This window comes from Chanodichthys erythropterus, chromosome 10 (assembly GCF_024489055.1).
Source record: "Chanodichthys erythropterus isolate Z2021 chromosome 10, ASM2448905v1, whole genome shotgun sequence".
Lineage (NCBI taxonomy): Eukaryota > Metazoa > Chordata > Actinopteri > Cypriniformes > Xenocyprididae > Chanodichthys > Chanodichthys erythropterus.
In genome coordinates, this window is record NC_090230.1 from 60,354,081 (window position 1) to 60,376,828 (window position 22,748).

At 41.6% G+C, this 22,748-nt stretch overlaps 1 protein-coding gene across 2 annotated transcripts in view; it reads right to left on the bottom strand.

Moving 5' to 3' along the window:
* The window catches only part of megf10 (multiple EGF-like-domains 10), a 143,730-nt gene that overhangs the window by 61,059 nt on the left and 59,923 nt on the right, over positions 1 to 22,748 (bottom strand). For both annotated transcript variants that reach the window (XM_067398455.1, XM_067398456.1), the window contains exons 6-8: positions 3,108 to 3,354; positions 2,788 to 2,908; positions 2,410 to 2,546 (exon numbers count right to left, since the gene is read on the bottom strand). In XM_067398455.1, coding sequence (XP_067254556.1) covers positions 2,410 to 2,546; positions 2,788 to 2,908; positions 3,108 to 3,354 — 505 coding nt within the window. The remainder of the gene's footprint in view (positions 1 to 2,409; positions 2,547 to 2,787; positions 2,909 to 3,107; positions 3,355 to 22,748) is intronic.

Sequence of the window (22,748 nt, forward strand, 5' to 3'; positions counted from 1 at the left end):
TGTGTCAGCATACGGTCTCGGGTGTTCTCGAGTCATGCGCTCTCCTGTCTGCGTGTCTTGTTTAATGTTGGGAGCGTAGCGTTTGGATCCCGGCACTCATGTCTAGTTTGGTTTCGGTTTCGTGTCAGGATTTGGACACTCGCACTCCCAGTCCTGTCTTTTATTGTGAGCACACTGTTGAGTGTTCTTTCACTTGCCGTGCATTCTTGTCTCATGTTTTGTTTAGTGTGCTCTCATGTTGTCTTGTTTTGTGTGAACACGCAGCTTATGAGTTCTCATAGTTGCGTGTTCATGTCTCATCTTGTGTAAGCACATGGCTTGTGATTTGTCTTCATTTGCCATGTGCTTGTGTTTTTATGTTTGGTGTGAGCACATGGCTTGTTATGTGTTTCTTTGTGCCATGTGCTCTCATGTCTATTGTCTTGACCCCGCCCATCTTGTGACCTCATTATTGGTTCATTTGCCCCACCTGTCCTCCCTCATTACCTGCCTTGTTTGCTCTCCTATTTATTCTCCTTGTGTTTGCAGTCCTGTGCTGGTTCGTTGTTGTATATTCCTTCGTGTTTTTGTCAAAGTCAAAGTCAAAGTCTGTTTTCCCCCACAGGGTAGTTTTTGTTGTGTTTTGTTTTGTTTTGTTTTTTTATTATTAAATAAAAGCCCTCTCTTCCTTGCATTCTTGAGTCCTCGCTCCTTCCCCCACCAAAACCCTGACACTGATTATGATTTATGGTGTAATGACTGACATAAATCAGACACAAATATTTGTTATATTTAACAAATATTCTTAAAACCACGTGCAAACCAGGGTGTCTGCCCGAACCCCCTAAGTTAATAAAACTAGTTGCCATGGTTTTACGAGCTGAAACTATGCAGGCCTCTGGTTAGTTCAGTCATTGTGAGTCAGACTACAAAGACATGCACCCCAGCCATTGTGTGCATTATTATAACTGTTTTGTGCAGTGTCTTTTGTATGGTATTTTGTGATAAGAACCAATGGTTAAAGTAAACAAACCTATACCAAGTTTAGTGCCTATGGGTTCGTATCGTGGAGATTCAAATGCTTGTGTATATGAGATGTTGATACCTATGCAACATATTAGGATGACAAGAATCTTTAATAGTTTCTTCAAAACAACTCAACCAATTTCATATGCAGATTCCCTGCTAGAAACACAAAGATTCGTAAAAGCCCCCATAGAGAAATTTTGCCGTGTTGAAATTATTATTATTATTATTATAATTATTATTTTTCTATGGCCATGAAAAATACCCTTCTCTTAGAATTAATTAATGATCGATACTGAATGTTCACAGAATGAAACTGATTGATTCATTGTAATTTTAAGGTAGCTACATCAAATTAATCTGATTAACTGATTCAAATATTAACAATTAATCATAATAATCATAATGAGTTATGAATAATTATTAATATTTCCCCTTTGAGCAGTATCGCTACAATGGGGATTAAAAAAAAGGAGTGGTTGGATTTTTATCATTATAGGGTGGTTGTGTACACACACATTTATAGCCAACACCATGCAAAAGCGAATTTTGCATAATAGGTCCCCTTTAATTCCCAGCGTCACAACAAGACTGGCCGCTCTTCTGTTCTCAAGTATTCTGTTCTTCTGTTCTGCCAACCTCCTGTACATCAGCAATTCAACCTACAACTGCAGAATTGTCTGAGAACTTCTGCATGACTTTGTGCTGTATTCGAAGTGTAGAAACAGTCCAAATCATGGGTCTCAGATTACAGAAACCAGCTTCTCCATGATCTTGATAATGTGAGAGGTCAGTTCTACTGGTCAACAACCAGACGTGATGTTTTCCAGAGCACTGAGACTGTCTCCAAAACTGAAGCCTCAACACTCTGGGACCTATGCCATCAGACTCCAGTAGTTTCACCTCTTTAGTTTCCTCATAACCTGAGTCTGGTTATTGTTCTTCAATGACAGCCCTTTTTGCATCATCTGAATACATGTTTCAGTTTCTCTGTTCCTCACTCAAAGCTATCATGTGACTTCAGAAGGCTTGAATATAGCGCACAAGTCATACAGACCTAAGTCAGGGTAACACCATATTTAATTTTTGACAGGAATGAAATCGGGGCTGTTAGGGATAGGATTATAGTGTGTTCAGTGGATTGTACTGTTGTTTAACAACATGCCAAATGTTCAGCAAAACTTTGTGAAAATTGCATGTGATGCAGTAGTGCCTTTGTATAGGCTCTAAGTTTATCCCTCTCAGCCTCGTTTTCATCCTCGTGGAATTCCATAATTTAAGGTCTGTTGGCTACTTTTACGGTGCTTGTATGTTCACATTTAGCTCAACATCTTGATGTGCTCAGCATTGTGTTGTTATCCTTTACGGCAGTAAAGCCTGATGTCTTGAGGTGCATGTACTGACCTCTCTCCTGTGTAGCCTGCGCTACACACACACTGTCCAGTGGATGGAGCACAGCTTCCTCCATTATGACACTGACACTCCTGCGAGCAGTTCTTACCAAAGCGTCCCGCCGGACACGGCTGTCCACACACTGCTCCCTGAAAACAACATCGACACATTACTGTCAACACAGTGAGCCCTTTGATGCCAAGACAAACAATGTGTAACAATCAGTGTAGACAGGAAGTTTTAAAACAAATTCAGGTACATCTAGACGGTCAAAGTCCAAACATGGTGAATCACGAATATTTATCTTTATAAATTTATATTTCATTTTTCTTTTTCAGTTAATATTCCAAATTGTGGGCTACATGGCAGGGCAGTAAAACCCAGACATACCATCCAGCCAGCCGGGCAGGAACATTCTCCAGTCACATGATGACATACGCCACCGTTCTGACAGGGGCAGCGCTCCTCGCACTGCCGCCCATGTTTCCCTGGAGGGCACAAGTCCTCACAGCTGCACACAGACACCAAACACATTTTATCCAACATTTTTCAGTTCATGTATTCCCTGGGAATCTAACTCATGACCTTGGTGTTGCAAGTACCACAATCAACAGTTTGAGCTACAGGAATACAAACAAAGGCTTTAGCCGTGACACTGTCACATACTGTATTGCTGTTTCTGAGCATGTGCAACATGCAGGTAAACTTACAACGCTCCCGTGTATCCTGGGCTGCACACACACTCTCCTGTGATGTGATGGCATGCGGCGTTGTTCTGGCACAGACATTTCTGTTGGCAGTTGCTGCCATAGGTGGAATGCTCACATAGGTCCTCACAGCGCCAGCCGCGGTAGCCAGGTGCACAGATGCATGCTCCGGTGATGGGGTTACACTGTGCCTTGTTCTTACACTGACAGCGACTTCTGCAGTGCGGACCCCAGTGATCACGATCACATGCTGCGCAAAGACAAAAAGCTGCTTTTCACTTCTGACACAGTAAAAAAAACTAGAGTGTGAAAAATAAAGCGATCAGCCATGAGAGACAGAGTTTTACTGTGATTTTATCAATAATATGTAATACATGCAGTAGCTAAAGGAAACATCAGCAGCATAGTTTTGATGTCTTAAGTTTAGCTTTTAGTCTTTGGTTTTGTGTGAAAGAAATGCTGCATCAGAGCTGCTTTAGTGTCTCTGTGTGAGTTCAGCACATGATACAACACTATTTACACTGTAAAGCAGCTATAAATGCGTAAAGCAAGGAGGACAAGTTGAGCAATGTAACAAGACATCAGTGTTCAGTAATTGCATTCATTTTAATAGATGGAATAAGCTGTTCATCTGTCAAGTAATGCAACTCATTGGTGTACAAACATGCATTCATCATATAACCGTCTCATGTGTTTTTAACACAAAACTAGTTACACCACTTAATTAAGGGGGGATTCAGTTTGCCTAACCACAGATTAAGAAGGTAAAGATGCTCGCAAAATAAATCAACCATTCTTTTATACAACCATGAAAACAAAAAATAGTCACCACACAAAGCGGAAATGCAAGAAAAAGACAAATCACATTTAAAACAATATAATGGATAGGTGCATTGCAGAAGTTGGGCAATAGGTTACACAGTTTTGTAATGTGAAAATGGTGGTGTGTGTGAGAGAGAGTCTTAACTGAGGGTATAAAGTTCATCAAACAATGTCCAAAGTAGTAGTTGTCCTTTAGATGATGATTAATCCAATTATTGACAATGAATTCGATTCAACCAATAATAGTTCAAGCTCCAGACATTTCCCCATCAAGTACAGCCATAAGTAAGCCAAAAACCACAAGCTTACATCCATCTGGGCTTAAAGTCCATATTGAGCTCTCACCATGCGGTGTTAAAGTCACTGATAAAGGGTTTTTTAAGATACTTTTGTTTGTTTTTAAAGCTCTCAATGGCCTTGCCCCTCTTTATGTAACTGAGATGCTGGCTCTGTATCAGCCAACCAGGGCTCTTAAGTCAACAAACCAACTTTTACTGGAAGTCCCAAGGTCACGGTGCAAACACTGGGGTGACCTGGCTTTTTCTGTTGCTGGGCCCAGACTCTGGAATAAGCTCCCCGCCGATATGCGCACTATCACTGACCTGGGCCTTTTTAAAGCTAAGCTTAAAACTTATTTATTTAGACTGGCTTTTAATATCTAGCAGTTGTGCTGGCATTTTGTGTATTTTTTATTCATTTTCTTGTTGCTTTTTAATTTTTGTTTACATTGTTTTGTTTTTATTGGAAAGCACTTTGGTTCACCTTGAGTGTTGTAAAGGGCTGTATAAATAAATGTTGATTGATTGATTGATTTTAAGTTGAGCTTGAAATAGAACATTTCTCAACCAGGACATAGCACAAATGCAGTATAGCCATGCTTCCTACTGCTGCTGTTCTGCTCACTTCCTCTAAAACCTCACCTTTACTTAAGGAGCTCAATTAGGTGCTATAGCACCTCTAGCAGTGAGGAAGAAAACTGCAGACAAAAGACTTAGTAACAGGCTTGTCTGTTACATATCCCCCTCCTCATTAGAAGACTTAATACATCCATAAAAAGGTTTCAAATTTTGAACATGATAAGAATCAACAGTGTCCGGATTATCAAGGAATGAAATGGCATAATTAACTGGACCTAGACGTTTATGAACTTTAGCAGGGCCTTTCCATCTAGGAGACAGTTTTGCCATGACCGCATCTTCAGCTTTTGACAAGGGGTGAGTACGAGCCCAGACAACCTCCCCTTCTTGGAAGACGGCCCGTTTTCTTCGCAAATCATAGAAATGTTTCTGCTTTGCCTGAGCCCTCTCCACATTCTCCTTGACTAGACGGATTATGCCTTCTTGTCTCTCCACAATGTCATAAACAGGATTATCAGGAGTGGGTGGTCTGGGTAAGGCTCTCTCCAGAGGGCCTTTCAACTTATGACCCAGGGCAATTTTGGCAGGTGTGTAGCCAGCGCTCTCCTGCCAGGCGGTATTAATGGCATACCTGAATTCGGGTAACCATTTATCCCAATGACGATGGTTATTTCCCACATATGAAGCGATCATGGTCTTCAAAGTCCTGTTAATCCGTTCGGTGAGATTAGTTTGAGGGTGGTATGCTGTAGTTAATTTCTGGATAACTCCCCAGTGTTTGCAGACAAGACTTAGCAAATGGGATGTGAACTGTGCTCCTCGGTCAGATACCAAATAGACAGGAGTTCCCCACCTTGTAAAAATCTCCTCAACTAAAATACGGGCAATTTGTGGTGCTTTGGCCACTCTCAATGGAAAAAGCTCCACCCACTTTGAACAGTAGTTGACTAAAACTAAAAGATGCTCATGTTGTTTAGAGCTCTTAGGGAAGGGGCCCATCAAATCCACACCCAGCATGTACCCAGGTTCTACCACTGGTGTTGATTGCAAGTAACCTGACAGCTTGGAAAATGATGGTTTATACTTTTGACACGTTTCACATTCCTTACAGTATTTCCATACGTCAGCTCTTAAACTTGGCCAGTAAGCAACTTCCATCAGTCGTAGTAATGTTTTAAGCCGACCCAGGTGCCCACTTAAGGGATTATCATGGGCATACTTGAGAAACTCACCTCGAAGACAAGCAGGTATTACTAGTTGGAGCTTTGATCCTTTCCGACCGTCTGGGACACTACGAAAAAGGAAGCCATTTTCCAGGACATAATGCATTCGGGAAGGATCAGGATTGGGCTGGCAAGCAGCCTTGTTGCATAACTCCTGAATTTCTGGATCAGCAGACTGTGCAGTAGCAATATCAGACCAGTCTACCGGTAAGTTGGATGGAGTTACAGAAGAGCTGGTAGATTTGACCATAGCTAACAGATGAGGTGGAGTAGTATCTAGGCTGCGTGACAAGGTATCTGGTACCACGTTACACTGTCCCTTTCTATACCTGACGCTGAACTCATATCCTTGTAGACGAATGGTCCATCGCGTCAGTCTTGATGAAGGTTTGGGATGTTGGAAAACCCAGGTCAATGCAGCGTGATCTGTAATCACCTCAAATGGTCTGCCCTCCAAATATGGTCTCCATTTTTCAATGGCCCACACCACAGCTAAACATTCCTTTTCTGACACGGAATATGAGGACTCTGCTCCATGAAGAAGTCTAGACCCGTAAGCAATTACATGTTCCTCTCCATCTGACTCCTGTGTCAAAACAGCTCCAAGGCTAATATCACTTGCATCTGTTTGGACCTTAAAAGACTTGTCAAAATCAGGAGGAGTTAAAACTGGAGCTTTAGTTAAGTCACTTTTGATCCTTTCAAAAGCCTCTTGACATGCCTTAGTCCATGTCCAAGTGGATTGCTTCTTCTTTAGAGCATGAAGCGGTGCAGCTTTTTCTGAAAAATTTGGTATAAATCTGTGATACCAACCTGCCAATCCCAAAAATCTTTGTACTTCCTTGAGTGCTTGTGGTACCGGAAAACCACAGATGGCTGCTACTTTGGCAGGATCAGTCTTAACAAGGTTGCATTTCTTGAGATTCAAAGTCAGTCCTGCTTGATGCAAACAATTGAAGACTTGCTTCAAATGCTGTAAATGCGCCTGCTCATTTTTGGAATATACAACAATATCATTGATGCATACAAAGCAACATTGTCCTTTAATGTCTTTTATCACATATTCCATTAATCTTTGGAAAGAGGCAGCGGCATTTTTAAATCCAAAAGGGAGACGTAAGAATTCAAATTGCCCAGCCGAAGTAACGAATGCAGTTTTAGGAATGCTTTCAGGTTCCATCTCAACTTGCCAGTAACCACTTTTTAAGTCCAATGTACTGAAAATTGAGGCTCCATGCAATGATTCCAGTATCTCTTGAATTTGTGGCATGGGGTAGCCATCTAAGTGTGTCTTTGTGTTAAGCCCACGGTAATCCACACAGAGTCGTGAACCTCCATCTTTTTTTTAGGTACAACCACCACTGGTGAAGCCCATGGTGACACAGAAGGACGGATGATGTTTTTATCTAGTAGTTCTTGAATCTCTTTGTTAATGAACTGCTGCTTATCTAATGACACTCTGTAGGCTCTTTTCCTGACCGATACCTCATCCGTGGTAATTATACGATGACTGACAATCTTGGAATGTCCAACTTCATGGGTGCAAACAGATGGCCAATCCTTCATCAAATTCTCCAACTGGGATTTAAATTGAACTGTGGTATCAGTGTTCATGATTAGCTGTTGAACAGATTGTGAAAGTTCTTCAGATATTTTTGGACTAGGTAAGGCAAGATAAAACTGCACAGAAGGTGAAGGAGATGATTCAGGAAACAGAAGAGGAAATACTTCAACAGAATCCCCATCATCGTTAAATGGCAAGCTGTACTGTGCGTTCTTGAAATCAAGTACAATTCCAGATGAAATCAAGAAATCCATCCCAAGGATAATCGGGACAGTAAAATCCGAATCTTTCATCACATACAATGTCAGCTTGAGTTGTTTACCCTGCAGATTACATTCACACTCAGACATTCCTATGGCAGTCTGCATTTGTCCATTTGCCAGCATAAAAGTTTGACCTTTATTGGACTTCCACTGTTCTCTATGATGCAACTGCTTCCAGCATGACTCTTGAATTAACGATAGCGTACTTCCTGTATCTACTACGGCTTGGAAAAATCTGTTACGAAGCAATATTGGTAAGGTGATCATTTTGAACTGTGGTTGTACCGGTTGTTGGACACACTGTACAACACGAGTGTTAGCAAGTGATGACTTAGGACCTGAATCCATATTAGGCTGGACTTTCTTCTTTTGAGACTCTGTGTTGACATTACTCCAATACCTTCTAGCTTCTCCAAAGTCTCTTTCAATTTGGGTACAAATTCTCACTAACTCTGCAACATTCTGTATTGAACCTCGTAGCAAGCTAGCCAACCGAGGGTTACAATTTCTCAGGATAGCTTGCAAGATTTCTCACTCAGGCATATCCCGTTTCCATCTCAGACAGAGGGCTCTGTAATGGAAAGCAAAATCTCTTATACTTTCTTGCACCCCTTGTTTCCTTTCTATCAGACGTCTTGCTGTTTCATCTTCATAATCTTCACTTAAGAAGGAACATAGGAAAACATCTTTAAATTCTTGCCATGTGTGAACATTTCTTCTTTCAGCAAGCCACCAGTCCTTTGCAGTGTCCTTCAAGACAGAGTCGAGAGAAGCTAACTTTTCATAATCTGAAAGTGGTCGAATAGCTAGGTATTCTTCCCATTGTTCTATAAATGCAACTGGATCATCACTGCTACCAAAACTCTGAAACTCTATTTTCAATGGAGGTTGGGAATTAATAGCCGTGCTGTTTCTGATAGGTGCAACAAAGTCAAACTCATCTAACAACTGATAGGTTTGATTTTGGACTTTATGAATTGGTGGGGCAACATACGGGCTTGGAGATGGCTGTATAGGAGTAGACATGGGAGGAATAAGGGACTTGAATTTGCTGTCAATTTGAATATCTCGTCTCTTTAGACAATCCACCATTGACTACCCCAAATCTCTAATGCTAAATTCAAGTTTTTGTTGAATCCTTTCACACTCTCTTTCAATGCGGTAAGTCAGCTTTTCTTCCACTTTCCTGCATTTACATTCTATTTCAGACTGAGAAAAACTATTATTCACCTTTTTAACACAGTCTTCCACTTGTGTCTCAAGGGTTGTGACCTGGCCTATCAATTGTCTCAATTGTTCTGCAATGGAAGCGTTTGGGGTGAGCATCGAGAATGTGAATCGAGACTTCCGGTTCAACGCTGCTCAACGCTGCTGCTTGTCTGCTGTCTGACCTACGCTCGGAGCTTCGTGGAGTTTATCCTAAATCCTTCTCTTTATTCCTATTCACATAATATAACTTTCTTATTTTCACTAGATTACTTAACCTATTGCATAGTATTACTAAACGGAACGATTTATTACTAGCAATCCACCAGCGTAATCACCTAGTGTTAGCCATAGCCTGCTAGCCTGCTAGCTACCGTCTACTTTCTTTTTTACTTTAAACCAACCTTCCTTGTCGATTGAATGGCGGATTTATCCGATGTATGTTATTCTGATCTGTCCTCGCCAGATCGGGAAGCTGTGGAGACGTTGCTGCCCGGCATTCATCGATCCACCGCGAGGTACAGCGTCCCGCACATCACCCTCGCCCCAGGCACCGGCAAGCGACCGAGACATCCAGCCAGCGAGTCCCGTGTGCGTTGCAGTTTTTCGGACGGCGTTCATCAAACACACGGTCAGTCATGTCTGACGATTATCATGTGTAGTAAATGCAACATGTACAGCTTAGCTCTTTCTGTCAGCAGTGAGACTTACACATGTGATAAATGCAGGGATATTGTCAGGCTGAATGAATATTCTCAGAATTAGAGACACGCATCCAAACTTTAATTGAGGATAGTGAGAATGAAAGGGCCTTAGATACTGCTTTGGATGCGACTAGCCTAGTAAACACTGCACATTCGGTTCCGGTTGTAGAAGCCACGCAGCAGGCTAACTGGGTGACTGTGAGGCGGCATAATGGCAAGAACAAACACCACTCTTCCGTTCCGATTAGAACATCAAACAGGTTCTCCCCACTCAGTGATGCACCCACTGAGAATCCTGTTGAAAGTGCCCTAGTAATTGGTGATTCTATTACACGGAACGTGAAAATAGAGACACCAGCCACCATAGTCACATGTTTGCCGGGGGCCAGAGCACCTGACATCAAAGCAAATTTAAAAGTGCTGGCTAATGCTAAATGTAAATATTCTAAAATCATTATCCACGTCGGCACAAATGATGTTTGACTTCGCCAGTCGGAGATCACTAAAATTAACATTAAAGAGGTGTGTGAACTCACAAATTCAATGTCAGCAAAAGTAATTTGTTCTGGCCATCTTCCTGTTCGTCGGAGTGATGAGATAGTTAGCAGGTTATCATCACTCAATGGCTGGCTGTCTAAGTGGTGTGCGCAGAATAATATAGGTTTCATAGACAATTGGAAAAGCTTTTGGGGCAGACCTGATCTGTTGAAAAGAGATGGTATTCATCCCTCCCGGGATGGTGCTGCTCTTCTATCTAGAAATTTGGCAAATAGTCTTAGAGCTGAAACATGACAAACCAGGGCCCAGATCAGGACGCAGACAAACTGGCTAAACCGACCGTCTGCTAGCCGCCTCACGTCACAGAACTCAAATAATTCACAGCACATAGAAACTCTTTCACCTAGATATTATCACATAGAGACTGTGTCTGTACCTCGAACTAGTAAATACAAAAAACTTCAGAAACCTTTTAAGGGTAAAAATTTAATTGATGTTCAAAAAATGAAAATCACAGATAAATCAGATAAACAAACGATAAAGCTTGGGTTACTGAATATTAGATCTATTTCTTCAAAAGCACTTATTGTAAATGAAATTATCACAGACAATAAACTAGACTTGCTGTGTTTGACAGAAACCTGGCTAAAACCAGACGATTACATTACTTTAAATGAATATAGTCCTCAAGGTTATGATTATCGACACAATCCTCGACAGAAAGAGAAAGGGGGAGGTGTTGCTGTAATTTATAGTAATATATTCAGAATCACTCAAAAGAATTTCAAATATAATTCCATTGAAGTTATGGGGCTTTATGTAACATTATGTAAGATGACATTTGTGCTGGCTACTGTATACAGGCCACCAGGGCACCATACTGACTTTATCAAATAATTTGCTGATTTCCTATCAGAGTTAGTACTGGCTGCGGATAAAGTCCTTGTTGTTGGTGATTTTAATATCCATGTAGATAATAATAAAGACGCATTTGGATTGGCATTTGCAGACATTTTAAACTCTATTGGACTTAGACAACACCCACTCATTGTCGTAATCATACCCTAGATCTAATACTGTCGCATTTAATTGATATTGATGCTGTTGAAATTCTACAGCAGAGCGATGATATATCAGATCATTATCTAGTCTCGTGTATAATACAATTAGCCAAGGCTGCAAAACCACCACCCAGCCATAAATATTGTAGAACCATCACGTCTACCACTAAAGATTGCTTTATAAATAATCTCCTCGTGCAGTTTCATCGCCTTAGTATACCTGACAACTTAGAAGAACTCGATGCTGCAACAGAAACTATTGGCTCTCTCTTTTCCAGCACATTAGATGCAGTCGCTCCTTTACGTCTAAAGAAGATTAAGGAAACTAATCCAATGCTGTGGTATGATGAGCACACTCGGGCTCTAAAACGAGCTGTTAGAAAAGCTGAACGTAGTTGGAAGAAAACAAAACTAGAAGTTTTTCGCCTTTCGTGGAAAGAAAAAATGATTGAGTACAGAACGGCTATAAGAAATGCTAGATCTACTTATTTTTCAAATCTCTTAATAGAAAACAAACATAATCCTAGGTATTTATTTGACACAGTGGCTAAATTAACTAGAAACAGAGATTCAACTGCTGACGTTTCCATAGAGCACAGCAGTAATGACTTTAAGAACTTCTTTACTTGCAAGATTGATAATATTAGAGAGAAAATTATAAACATGCAACCGTCTACAGTTTCGCTTCAGACAGTGCACTGTAGTGTCCCTGAGGTAAAACTAGAATCATTCGCCGCTATAGGAGAGGAAGAATTATCTAAACTTATCAAATCATCAAAATCAACAACATGTATGTTAGACCCAATGCCGACTAAACTACTGAAAGAAATGCTTCCAGAGGTCGTAGGTCCACTTCTTGATATAATTAATTCATCCTTAACACTAGGATACGTGCCAAAAACCTTTAAGCAGGCTATTATTAAACCTCTTATTAAAAAACCTCAACTAGATCCGAGAGATTTAGTAAATTACAGGCCAATCTCGAATCTACCTTTTCTGTCAAAGATACTAGAAAAGGCAGTTTCAACACAACTGTGTTCCTTTTTAGAAAGAAATGGAATCTGTGAGGATTTCCAGTCAGGATTTAGACCAAACCATAGTACTGAGACTGCTCTCGTTAGAGTTACAAACGATCTACTCTTATCATCCGATCGTGGCTGTATTTCTCTATTAGTGTTATTAGATCTCAGTGCTATTTTTGACACTATCGATCACAACATTCTTCTAAAAAGACTTGAAAACTATATTGGCATTAGTGGAATTGCTTTGGCATGGTTCAAATCGTACTTATCTGACCGTTATCAGTCTGTAGTAGTTAATGAAGAGATGTCGTATCGATCACAGGTTAAATATGGAGTACCACAAGGCTCAGTACTAGGACCGTTGCTTTTCACTCTGTACATGCTACCCTTGGGAGATATCATTAGGAAGCATGGCGTTAGTTTTCATTGTTACGCTGATGATACCCAGCTCTATATTTCCTCGTGCCCTGACGAAACCTACAAATTCACAAAACTAACAGAATGCATAGCTGATATTAAAAACTGGATGACAAGAAATTTCTTATTATTAAATTCAGAAAAAACTGATATCCTAATCTTTGGACCAAAAACTTCCTCACGAAAAAACCTTGAATACTCTCTAACACTTGACGGGTGCTCCATTAAATCTTCGTCCTCAGTTAGGAACCTGGGTGTGCTCTTTGATACCAATCTTTCATTTGAAAGTCATGTTTCTAGTATCTGTAAAACCGCCTTCTTCCATCTAAAAAATATATCTAAATTACGGCATATGCTCTCAATGACAAATGCGGAACAGTTGGTTCATGCATTCATGACCTCAAGACTAGATTATTGTAACGCTCTACTCGGTGGTTGTTCTGCTCGGCTTTTAAACAAACTACAGTTGGTCCAAAATGCGGCAGCTAGAGTTCTTACTAGAACCAGAAAGTATGACCATATTAGCCCAGTTCTGTCAACATTACATAGGCTCCCTATTAAACATCGTATAGATTTTAAAATCTTGCTACTTACTTATAAAGCTCTAAATGGTTTAGCTCCCCAGTATCTAAGTGAGCTCTTGGTGCATTATAGTCCTTCACGTTTATTGCGATATCAGAATTCAGGCCAGTTGATAATACCCAGAATATCAAAATCAACTGAAGGCGGCAGATCCTTTTCCTATTTAGCACCTAAACTCTGGAACAATCTTCCTAGCATTGTTCGGGAAGCAGACACACTCTGTCAGTTTAAATCTACTAAAAACACATCTCTTTGCTCTTGCGTACACATAACACATTTTTCAAATCCGTTAAAGGATTGTTACGCTGCAATATTTAGGTCGGCCGGAACCGAGAACATTTCCTATAACACTAGATATACCTGTACATCAGAATAAGAATGGCATCTCCGCTAATATCTGTCTCTCTGCTTATCCTGAGGTTTGCCGGGTGCTGGATGCAGGCCGTATCCAGATCAGATGGAGAACCTGTGTCTGGACCTGACTACAACGTAGCCCAGGAGACAATGGGTCTACAGACCCAGTTCTGGCTGCATCTATAATTCAGATTTTTAATCCCCGTATCCGCTTACATATATTTATATATAATCTATTTTTAATCTCTATAATAAAAATGTATAATTCAGATTTTGATCTCCATATCCATTTACATATATTATATATATCTTCCAAGGGGTTTTTTCCCTCCTAGGACTTTTTTCCCAGTGCTAGCACGCTGGGTTTTTCTCCTAGGGGTTTTTTTCCACCCCTGGGAGTCAGCCGACATTGGCTTAATGTAGCACCATCTTGTATATGTTACATATCACCACGCTTGGTTGTACAGCTTATTTTTAACCACTTCTCTTTTTCTGTGCTTCTAATATGTAAAGCTGCTTTGAACAATTACCAATTGTAAAAGCGCTATATAAATAAATTTGACTTGACTTGAGCTCATATCTGTCTACCACTTCAGGAGGTGGTGGTGGAAAAGGATCAACATCATCAATATCCTCTGCATCATCAACTGCTGCATTTTCCTCTTCAAAATCAATGTATAACTCACGGAATGTGTTAATGAGTTCTTTGATTGGTTCTCTTCTAACCACAAATGGTTCACCGGTGAAGTCTTGAATGGGCTCATACTCATCCCCTGTCTCAGAGTGTTGGCTTGCCATATCCTAACCTTCTTAAACAGCCAATAAATGCAAAAGTCCCCGTACGGGCCACCAAACTATAACCGTCTCATGTGTTTTTAACATAAAACTAGTTACACCACTTAATAAAGGGGGGATTCAGTTTGCCTAACCACAGATTAAGAAGGTAAAGATGCTCACAAAATAAATCAACCATTCTTTTATACAACCATGAAAATAAAAAATAGTCACCACACAAAGCGGAAATGCAAGAAAAAGACAAATCACATTCAAAACAATATAATGGATAGGTGCATTGCAGAAGTTGGGCAATAGGTTACACAGTTTTGTAATGTGAAAATGGTGGTGTGTGTGTGAGAGAGAGAGTCTTAACTGAGGGTATAAAGTTCATCAAACAATGTCCAAAGTAGTAGTTGTCCCTTAGATGATGATTAATCCAATTATTGACGATGAATTCGATTCAACCAATAATAGTTCAAGCTCCAGACGTTTCCCCATCAAGTACAGCCATAAGTAAGCCAAAAACCACAAACTTACATCCATCTGGGCTTAAAGTCCATATTGAGCTCTCACCATGCGGTGTTAAAGTCACCGATAAAGGGTCCTTTTTAAGTTGAGCTTGAAATAGAACATTTCTCAAACAGACATAGCACAAATGCAGTATAGCCATGCTTCCTACTGCTGCTGTTCTGCTCACTTCCTCTAAAACCTCACCTTTACTTAAGGAGCTCAATTAGGTGCTATAGCACCCCTAGCAGTGAGGAAGAAAACTGCAGACAAAAGACTTAAGGTGCGTTCCAAACGGGATATATCGCCCTCCGAAGGGCACTTCGGAGTGAAAATAATCATGGCCGCCATATTGAAGGGTCGTTCCAAACCAAAGTGCTCAAAACTGGCTACTTCAAAGGGCCCTTCGGAATGAAGGATTTCGAAGGGAACAACTGATGGACACTTCGGGCCCCCATGATCCTTTGCACAGGGAAGTTGTTTGACGTCACAGAATGGGTACAGGAGGTTAGGAGTTCGATTTTAACTATAAAGGTATGTATAATATTTTTCTGTACTACTGTAATATTTATACGAGTTAGATTTGGTACATTATTATGGTCAAAATGACATTGTACTTCAAAAAAAATATATACTTTACAGCTCATTTATCAGTCCATTCAAATGTTTCAAATACATAGATACAATATAGCCTACATGCGGTAAACCTAAAATAAATAAATAAATAAATAATAACGTTAAACAAAAGGCGTAGCTTGCACAATTTATCATCCTTGATTGTCTCGTTAAGATGACGCTGAAGTGCGTTCCAAAAGAACAGTTTTTTTTACCCCTACACCCTTCATCCCTTCGAAGCTCTCACTCTGGAGGGTAAACCCTCTGAAGGGATTAGGGCATAGGGGTGAGCCCTTCCGAATGGAACGCAGGGTTTGTAACAGGCTTGTCTGTTACAATCAGATGCAACTCATCCTGTCAGAATCTGGAGTCATCTATTTTATAAAATGTTAAAGCTAATGCAATATATGACACCAATATACAGCAAAACGTCAAGTATTTCTAATAACACATCCTCTGGATATTTGAACAAGAATGTCTTCATTGAAAATTTAGAGGTAACACTTTACAATAACAGTACATGAATAACCATGAACTAATACCTAAATTAATAGTTACTTCAACATGAACTCATGATTAGTTAAGATATGAACTAATGAAGAGTGATCCTTAACTACGACAGGAGTCATAAGGATTCATGCATGAAAACAGCAGCGTTAATACATGTTTGATAATTAATGCATTAATTAACATTTAGGGGTGAACTAAATAAATCAGCCTCCATAAGAGTAAACAAGAAGTACTCTGAATTGGAATTAAACGTGATTTAATACTGTGATAATTTACACTGTAATATCATAATCTGCCATCTGCAGCTTTGTGACAAATAATTGCAATGGCACATGATTATTTAGCCATTAATTACATAGATCTGACTAATCAAATGTGGAAAATAGACTAACTACCACTAATAAATTTAATTTGATCTAAACTGTTTTCTGATTTTTATAGTTCATTTATATTTAGTCATAGCTAAATAGTCATAGTTGATTCCCGGAACTAAAGTATGAAGGGTTTGCTTCTGGTGGGACACTCATTAGTGGCGCACGTTAGGTGCTCTCTTGGCGCGTTTGTTGTGTTGCTGGCATTTTAAACTAATAAATGTTGACTGCTTTGGTAAGCCAAATTAATAATTAAAGACATGTTTACATGTATGTTTTATTGGGGTTTTCAGGAGGTTATGTGCAGTTATTAACTGTATTTGTATTTTTGTCGTTTAAATGTATATGCTTTGATTAGCATTAGCTTGTGGGCGCGCGCTATTTTACATGTAAATGTGCCTTATGTGTGTCTTTACAGGTATGTTTATGGCTTGCTTTCAAGTCCATATATGTTTAATTATATAAATAAAATACAAATACTTTTTATTTAAGTTTTTTTTGTACCGGGGTGTAAAGGAATAAGGATGGCACTCTTAGTGGTTATTCATATATTAGTTAATGATGTGTGATATGTGCATCATGTCATGACTTTACTTGAGGGGGCACAATCATAATTAACTCATTATTAACTGAGCATATACTAACATCAACTAATGGTTTGTTAATGTATACTTATGTCATGACTTTACTTGAAGGGGCACAATCATAATTAATTCACTGTTAACTACTTACCAAATTCAGCTCATGATTATCATTAACTTACTATCAAACACACATGCACTAACACAACTATATAAGTACTCAGCCCAGTTAAGTGATGATGTGTGACTTTTCAAAAAGTCAGAGAATGGAGGTTCAGTATGATCACGGCCTGCGTCTGGATGGAGAGTGAACTTCTGAATCTGATCCCAGCAAACGCTCCCTGACCTTAGTTCATGTTTCCTGTTTGGTTATTTTTTTGGGAACCGATTCCTCAGGAGCTGATGTAAGTCACAGTAGTTTAGTTTGATAGTGTATTTAGTATTTTATATGTTTGATAAGGAGGGTCAGTGAAAATAATTACAAACTAATCCTGTGCCTTTCAGTAATGTTTATAATGAAGCTGCTGATGTCAGTAGTTAAAATTCTGACAATAATAAATTCTTTAAATTTATTTCAAAGTCCAAATATGTATTATTCCTTCTTATAGAGACTGTTTGATTTAGTTTACCCTAAATGTTAATTAATGCATTAATTATCAAACATGTATTAACGCATAGTTAAGGCTTCTGTTTTCATGCATGAATCCCTATGACTCCTGTCGTAGTTAAGGATCACTCTTCATTAGTTCATATCTTAACTAATCATGAGTTCATGTTGAAGTAACTATTAACTCAGGTATTAGTTCATGGTTATTCATGTACTGTTATTGTAAAGTGTTACCAATTTGGAAGATGTAGAAATAAAGTGTACTGTAATTGAAATTAAAATAAATTACTAAATTAAATAAATTTTTAACAAATAATTTACTCACAATAAATGTATTTATACAATTTCAAGCCCCATGAGGTACATAAGCTGACAAACATTTTAGCCATCTATCCCGACTAATGTTTATTAATCCAAGCTAACAGGAAACATTCTCAGAACATTCTGGCAATGTTCTCTCAAAGTTATGAACTCATTCTTCTTCCTTTTTCCCATTGCATATCAGCTTGGAGAGGCATTTATTTTAAGTACAAATGAAGAAAATATTCGAAAAGTGGAGATAAAGTGCCTAATGGATATTTGGAAATAAAGTCTTTATCGGGTATGTAATAGGCCTATAATTGAAATTGGATGTGTTGTCCTCGCACATTGACTGTGACTTAGTCCAGGATAAGTCATAGTGTCAGTGCATTGCAACAGTGCATTTTAGTGGCTATAAATAATATCACCTCATGTCAATAGATACTAAAACTATTAACATTGATTACACCTAAAATTATAGCACAATATTAATCCAATTTTAATGTTCCACTTGGAAGAATCTGTAATGTGTTTTAATATGCCGGTAGGAAAACTTACATCACCATCACTGTTACAAATGTGTAATGTATCCCATCTGAACAGAAGCACGAATATAACAAATTCCTTCCAGGGATGAAAAATGAATGGCCAGCAGGGGGATATCTCCCCAACCTCCACCAACAAAATGCACCCTGAATGTGGCCAATCATAAACTACTTTAAATCAAATCTAACACACAGCTCAAAGACATCACCCTGTATGATGATTTGACTGACAGTTTCAGTTCCATCATTAAACACTGAGACACGACAACTATACCATCATCTGCAGTCCAGCGGCCCTCCCACTCCAGCATTAGGAAAATATGAAGCAGGAAGTTCATAATCCAACAACTGTGTATTAGTGCTCACATAAATGACTTTGTTCAAAAAACCCACAACCTACTGCAACTGAACCAATGCATATACACAAGAACATGTGATGAAGTGATGGGCCCAGTTGTGTGAGCTTCCACTGTTTACACATGTTTGAAATTCCTTGTGTCAAATCTGCTATAAATCCAGTTCAAAAACCAAATTCACTGTCTGACACCTGAAAACTATCACTGATGAGACTGATTTTCATGCGTTCCCTGATTTTAAGCATCACACAGCTGTCCACCTCTGGATATATGAATGCATAATCAGACTGAGTTGCATGATTGGCTTTGGCAAACGTGTCAAAAAGACAAGAAAGATATTATTTTAGAATAAGAGATGCTAGTCATTTGAGAAGTTAAACTCAGAATAAAACACTGGCGTCTCTTTTTCTAAGATCTTTTTCTTGATGAAAAGTCACATTTGAGCTTGTTTTTATACACATTGTGTCAGGCATATGATGGTGTATTATCAGGGATCCACAAAGTACAGGACTTGTGTACTTCATACATCACAGCTCTGAGAGCAGAAAGCTACGGTATACTATAACTTTTAAGACTGTATTCATCCACAGGCCTGGAAAAATCACTGTTACTATTTCCATGAACGTGGCTACCCTGTGCCATTTATAGAGTATTCTGGGGGTAGTCTGAGACATTTGTACTTTTTTAATTTATTGTGATCCGAGCTTAGTTGTCCCACATTACCTTAATTCACCCCGCTTAAGTTCAAATCAGACTTTCTCATGAAAATATCAGTGTTTTATCTTCTACATGTCAGACCAGTGCTTCATGATGTCTTCCACATGACCTCATTGAAACCTCCATAATGTTTCTTCAGGCAAAATTTTAAAGAGTGCTTTAGTGAAGCGTGACCCAATTCAACATGAAGGTTGTCCACATTGACTCTATTCAACATCCTCTGTGCTTCTCATCCATTACAAACTCAATGTCCGAGAGACATTCCTTTTATTTGCTCAAATGAAAAAACTTCAATGCATGAACTGAACATGTCACGGTATCACAAACAAAGCTACACTCACAAAGTGTTTAAACCATGTGTTTAGGTGATGAGCACTGCTTTAACTAACTTTGCAATCTATATCTGGAAGCATAAAACTGTGTGTGTGTGTGTGTGTGTGTGTGTGTGTGTGTGTGTGTGTGTGTGTGTGTGTGTGTGTGTGTGTGTGTGTGTGTGTCCACGATGTAATATAAACCTGAGTTCACCTACATCGTGGGGACCAGCCACCGGTCCCCACAATGTAAATTAATTAATAAAAATACTAAATGATGTTTTTGTGAGAAAATAAAGGTGTGCACAGTTCCCTTTCAGTCGGTCACGTTCGACGTACGTCAGTAGTGACCAACGAATTGGGATATCGCTTAGAGAGCCCTATCATCTTCGTGTAAACTAAAACAAGCCAATGGAATTGGCGTGCGATATTTGCATAATGCGCACCGCCCCCGACAGGTGTATATAAATAGGAAGCAGATGCAATCGCACTCTGTCTTTCGCTTCGGAGCCATTCACTGGTGTCTTGTTCAGAAGACTCCTTTCTTCGTTTGTTTTATTCTAAAACATTGCCTCAGAAGAGGATTTACAGCGAGCTTTCAGTGCTGGTGAAGAGGGCACGTTCAGCGAGGTCGCGAGTGTCCGAGGAGCTGAGCTATAAGCTCTAAAACTGCTGTTTTCACAGCAACACAAAGAGTGTGTGTGTGTAGCGATTTGGGCCGGTTCCTCGGTGTGTCAGGGAGTGGTGTACCTGACACATCGCGTCGCTCCCTGGGTGCTTCAGCACGAGTGAGTTGACTTCCCCTTCTAAAAGAGCTTTACAGATGAACCCTGACAGTATGTCATTTCGTCTGTGCGTTACTGGGTGCGGTCGTTCCCTGGTCCCTGCTGATGGGCACAATCGCTGCATCTCGTGTTTGGGCATTCTGCACACTGAAGCAGCTTTTGTGGATGGTTCATGTTCCCATTGCGGGAACATGACCATCACAATGCTGAGGTTGAGGCTCTCCTTCCTGAAGTCTCAGGAAGCGCGAGTCCCCTCTCCTATGCCGCGTACGACCGTTTTTTCCGGCCCCGGGAACCGGAATGACGGTACGGCGCTGTATAGGGAGGGCGACCTGAGGATAACGGTCAGGGCTCCCCCGCCGAGCGGAAACGCTCCTCGGGCCCCTGCCGCCTCATCAGCACCGCAACCCATCGTGCCACCGTTGGTTTCCGCTGGGCCCTCTACGGACTGTCCAGCCGTTACCTTTGATGCGCCGGCAGCGGATCGGATGTCGATCACAGCATCGGAAGGTGAGCCAGAGTCCTCGGGGGAAGACCCGGACGCGCTGCCGCCCGGGACGGTAGCGTGGCCCGAGTCGGATCCTGAGTTGACGGCTGTGCTCTCCCGGGCCGCCTTGTGCGTCGGGCTCGAGTGGAACCCTCCACCCTGTCCCGGCCCATCTCGGTTGGACGATTGGTACTTGGGGGGGGGGTCGCGCTGGTCAAATCCAGCGTCCCACCCCAATGTCTTTCTTCCCGGAAGTACACGATGAGGTGACCAGGTCTTGGCAAGCTCCGTATGGGGCTGAAGCAGCTTTTGTGGATGGTTCATGTTCCCATTGCGGGAACATGACCATCACAATGCTGAGGTTGAGGCTCTCCTTCCTGAAGTCTCAGGAAGCGCGAGTCCCCTCTCCTATGCCGCGTACGACCGTTTTTTCCGGCCCCGGGAACCGGAATGACGGTACGGCGCTGTATAGGGAGGGCGACCTGAGGATAACGGTCAGGGCTCCCCCGCCGAGCGGAAACGCTCCTCGGGCCCCTGCCGCCTCATCAGCACCGCAACCCATCGTGCCACCGTTGGTTTCCGCTGGGCCCTCTACGGACTGTCCAGCCGTTACCTTTGATGCGCCGGCAGCGGATCGGATGTCGATCACAGCATCGGAAGGTGAGCCAGAGTCCTCGGGGGAAGACCCGGACGCGCTGCCGCCCGGGACGGTAGCGTGGCCCGAGTCGGATCCTGAGTTGACGGCTGTGCTCTCCCGGGCCGCCTTGTGCGTCGGGCTCGAGTGGAACCCTCCACCCTGTCCCGGCCCATCTCGGTTGGACGATTGGTACTTGGGGGGGGGGTCGCGCTGGTCAAATCCAGCGTCCCACCCCAATGTCTTTCTTCCCGGAAGTACACGATGAGGTGACCAGGTCTTGGCAAGCTCCGTATGGGGCTGAAGCAGCTTTTGTGGATGGTTCATGTTCCCATTGCGGGAACATGACCATCACAATGCTGAGGTTGAGGCTCTCCTTCCTGAAGTCTCAGGAAGCGCGAGTCCCCTCTCCTATGCCGCGTACGACCGTTTTTTCCGGCCCCGGGAACCGGAATGACGGTACGGCGCTGTATAGGGAGGGCGACCTGAGGATAACGGTCAGGGCTCCCCCGCCGAGCAGAAACGCTCCTCGGGCCCCTGCCGCCTCATCAGCACCGCAACCCATCGTGCCACCGTTGGTTTCCGCTGGGCCCTCTACGGACTGTCCAGCCGTTACCTTTGATGCGCCGGCAGCGGATCGGATGTCGATCACAGCATCGGAAGGTGAGCCAGAGTCCTCGGGGGAAGACCCGGACGCGCTGCCGCCCGGGACGGTAGCGTGGCCCGAGTCGGATCCTGAGTTGACGGCTGTGCTCTCCCGGGCCGCCTTGTGCGTCGGGCTCGAGTGGAACCCTCCACCCTGTCCCGGCCCATCTCGGTTGGACGATTGGTACTTGGGGGGGGGTCGCGCTGGTCAAATCCAGCGTCCCACCCCAATGTCTTTCTTCCCGGAAGTACACGATGAGGTGACCAGGTCTTGGCAAGCTCCGTATGGGGCTGAAGCAGCTTTTGTGGATGGTTCATGTTCC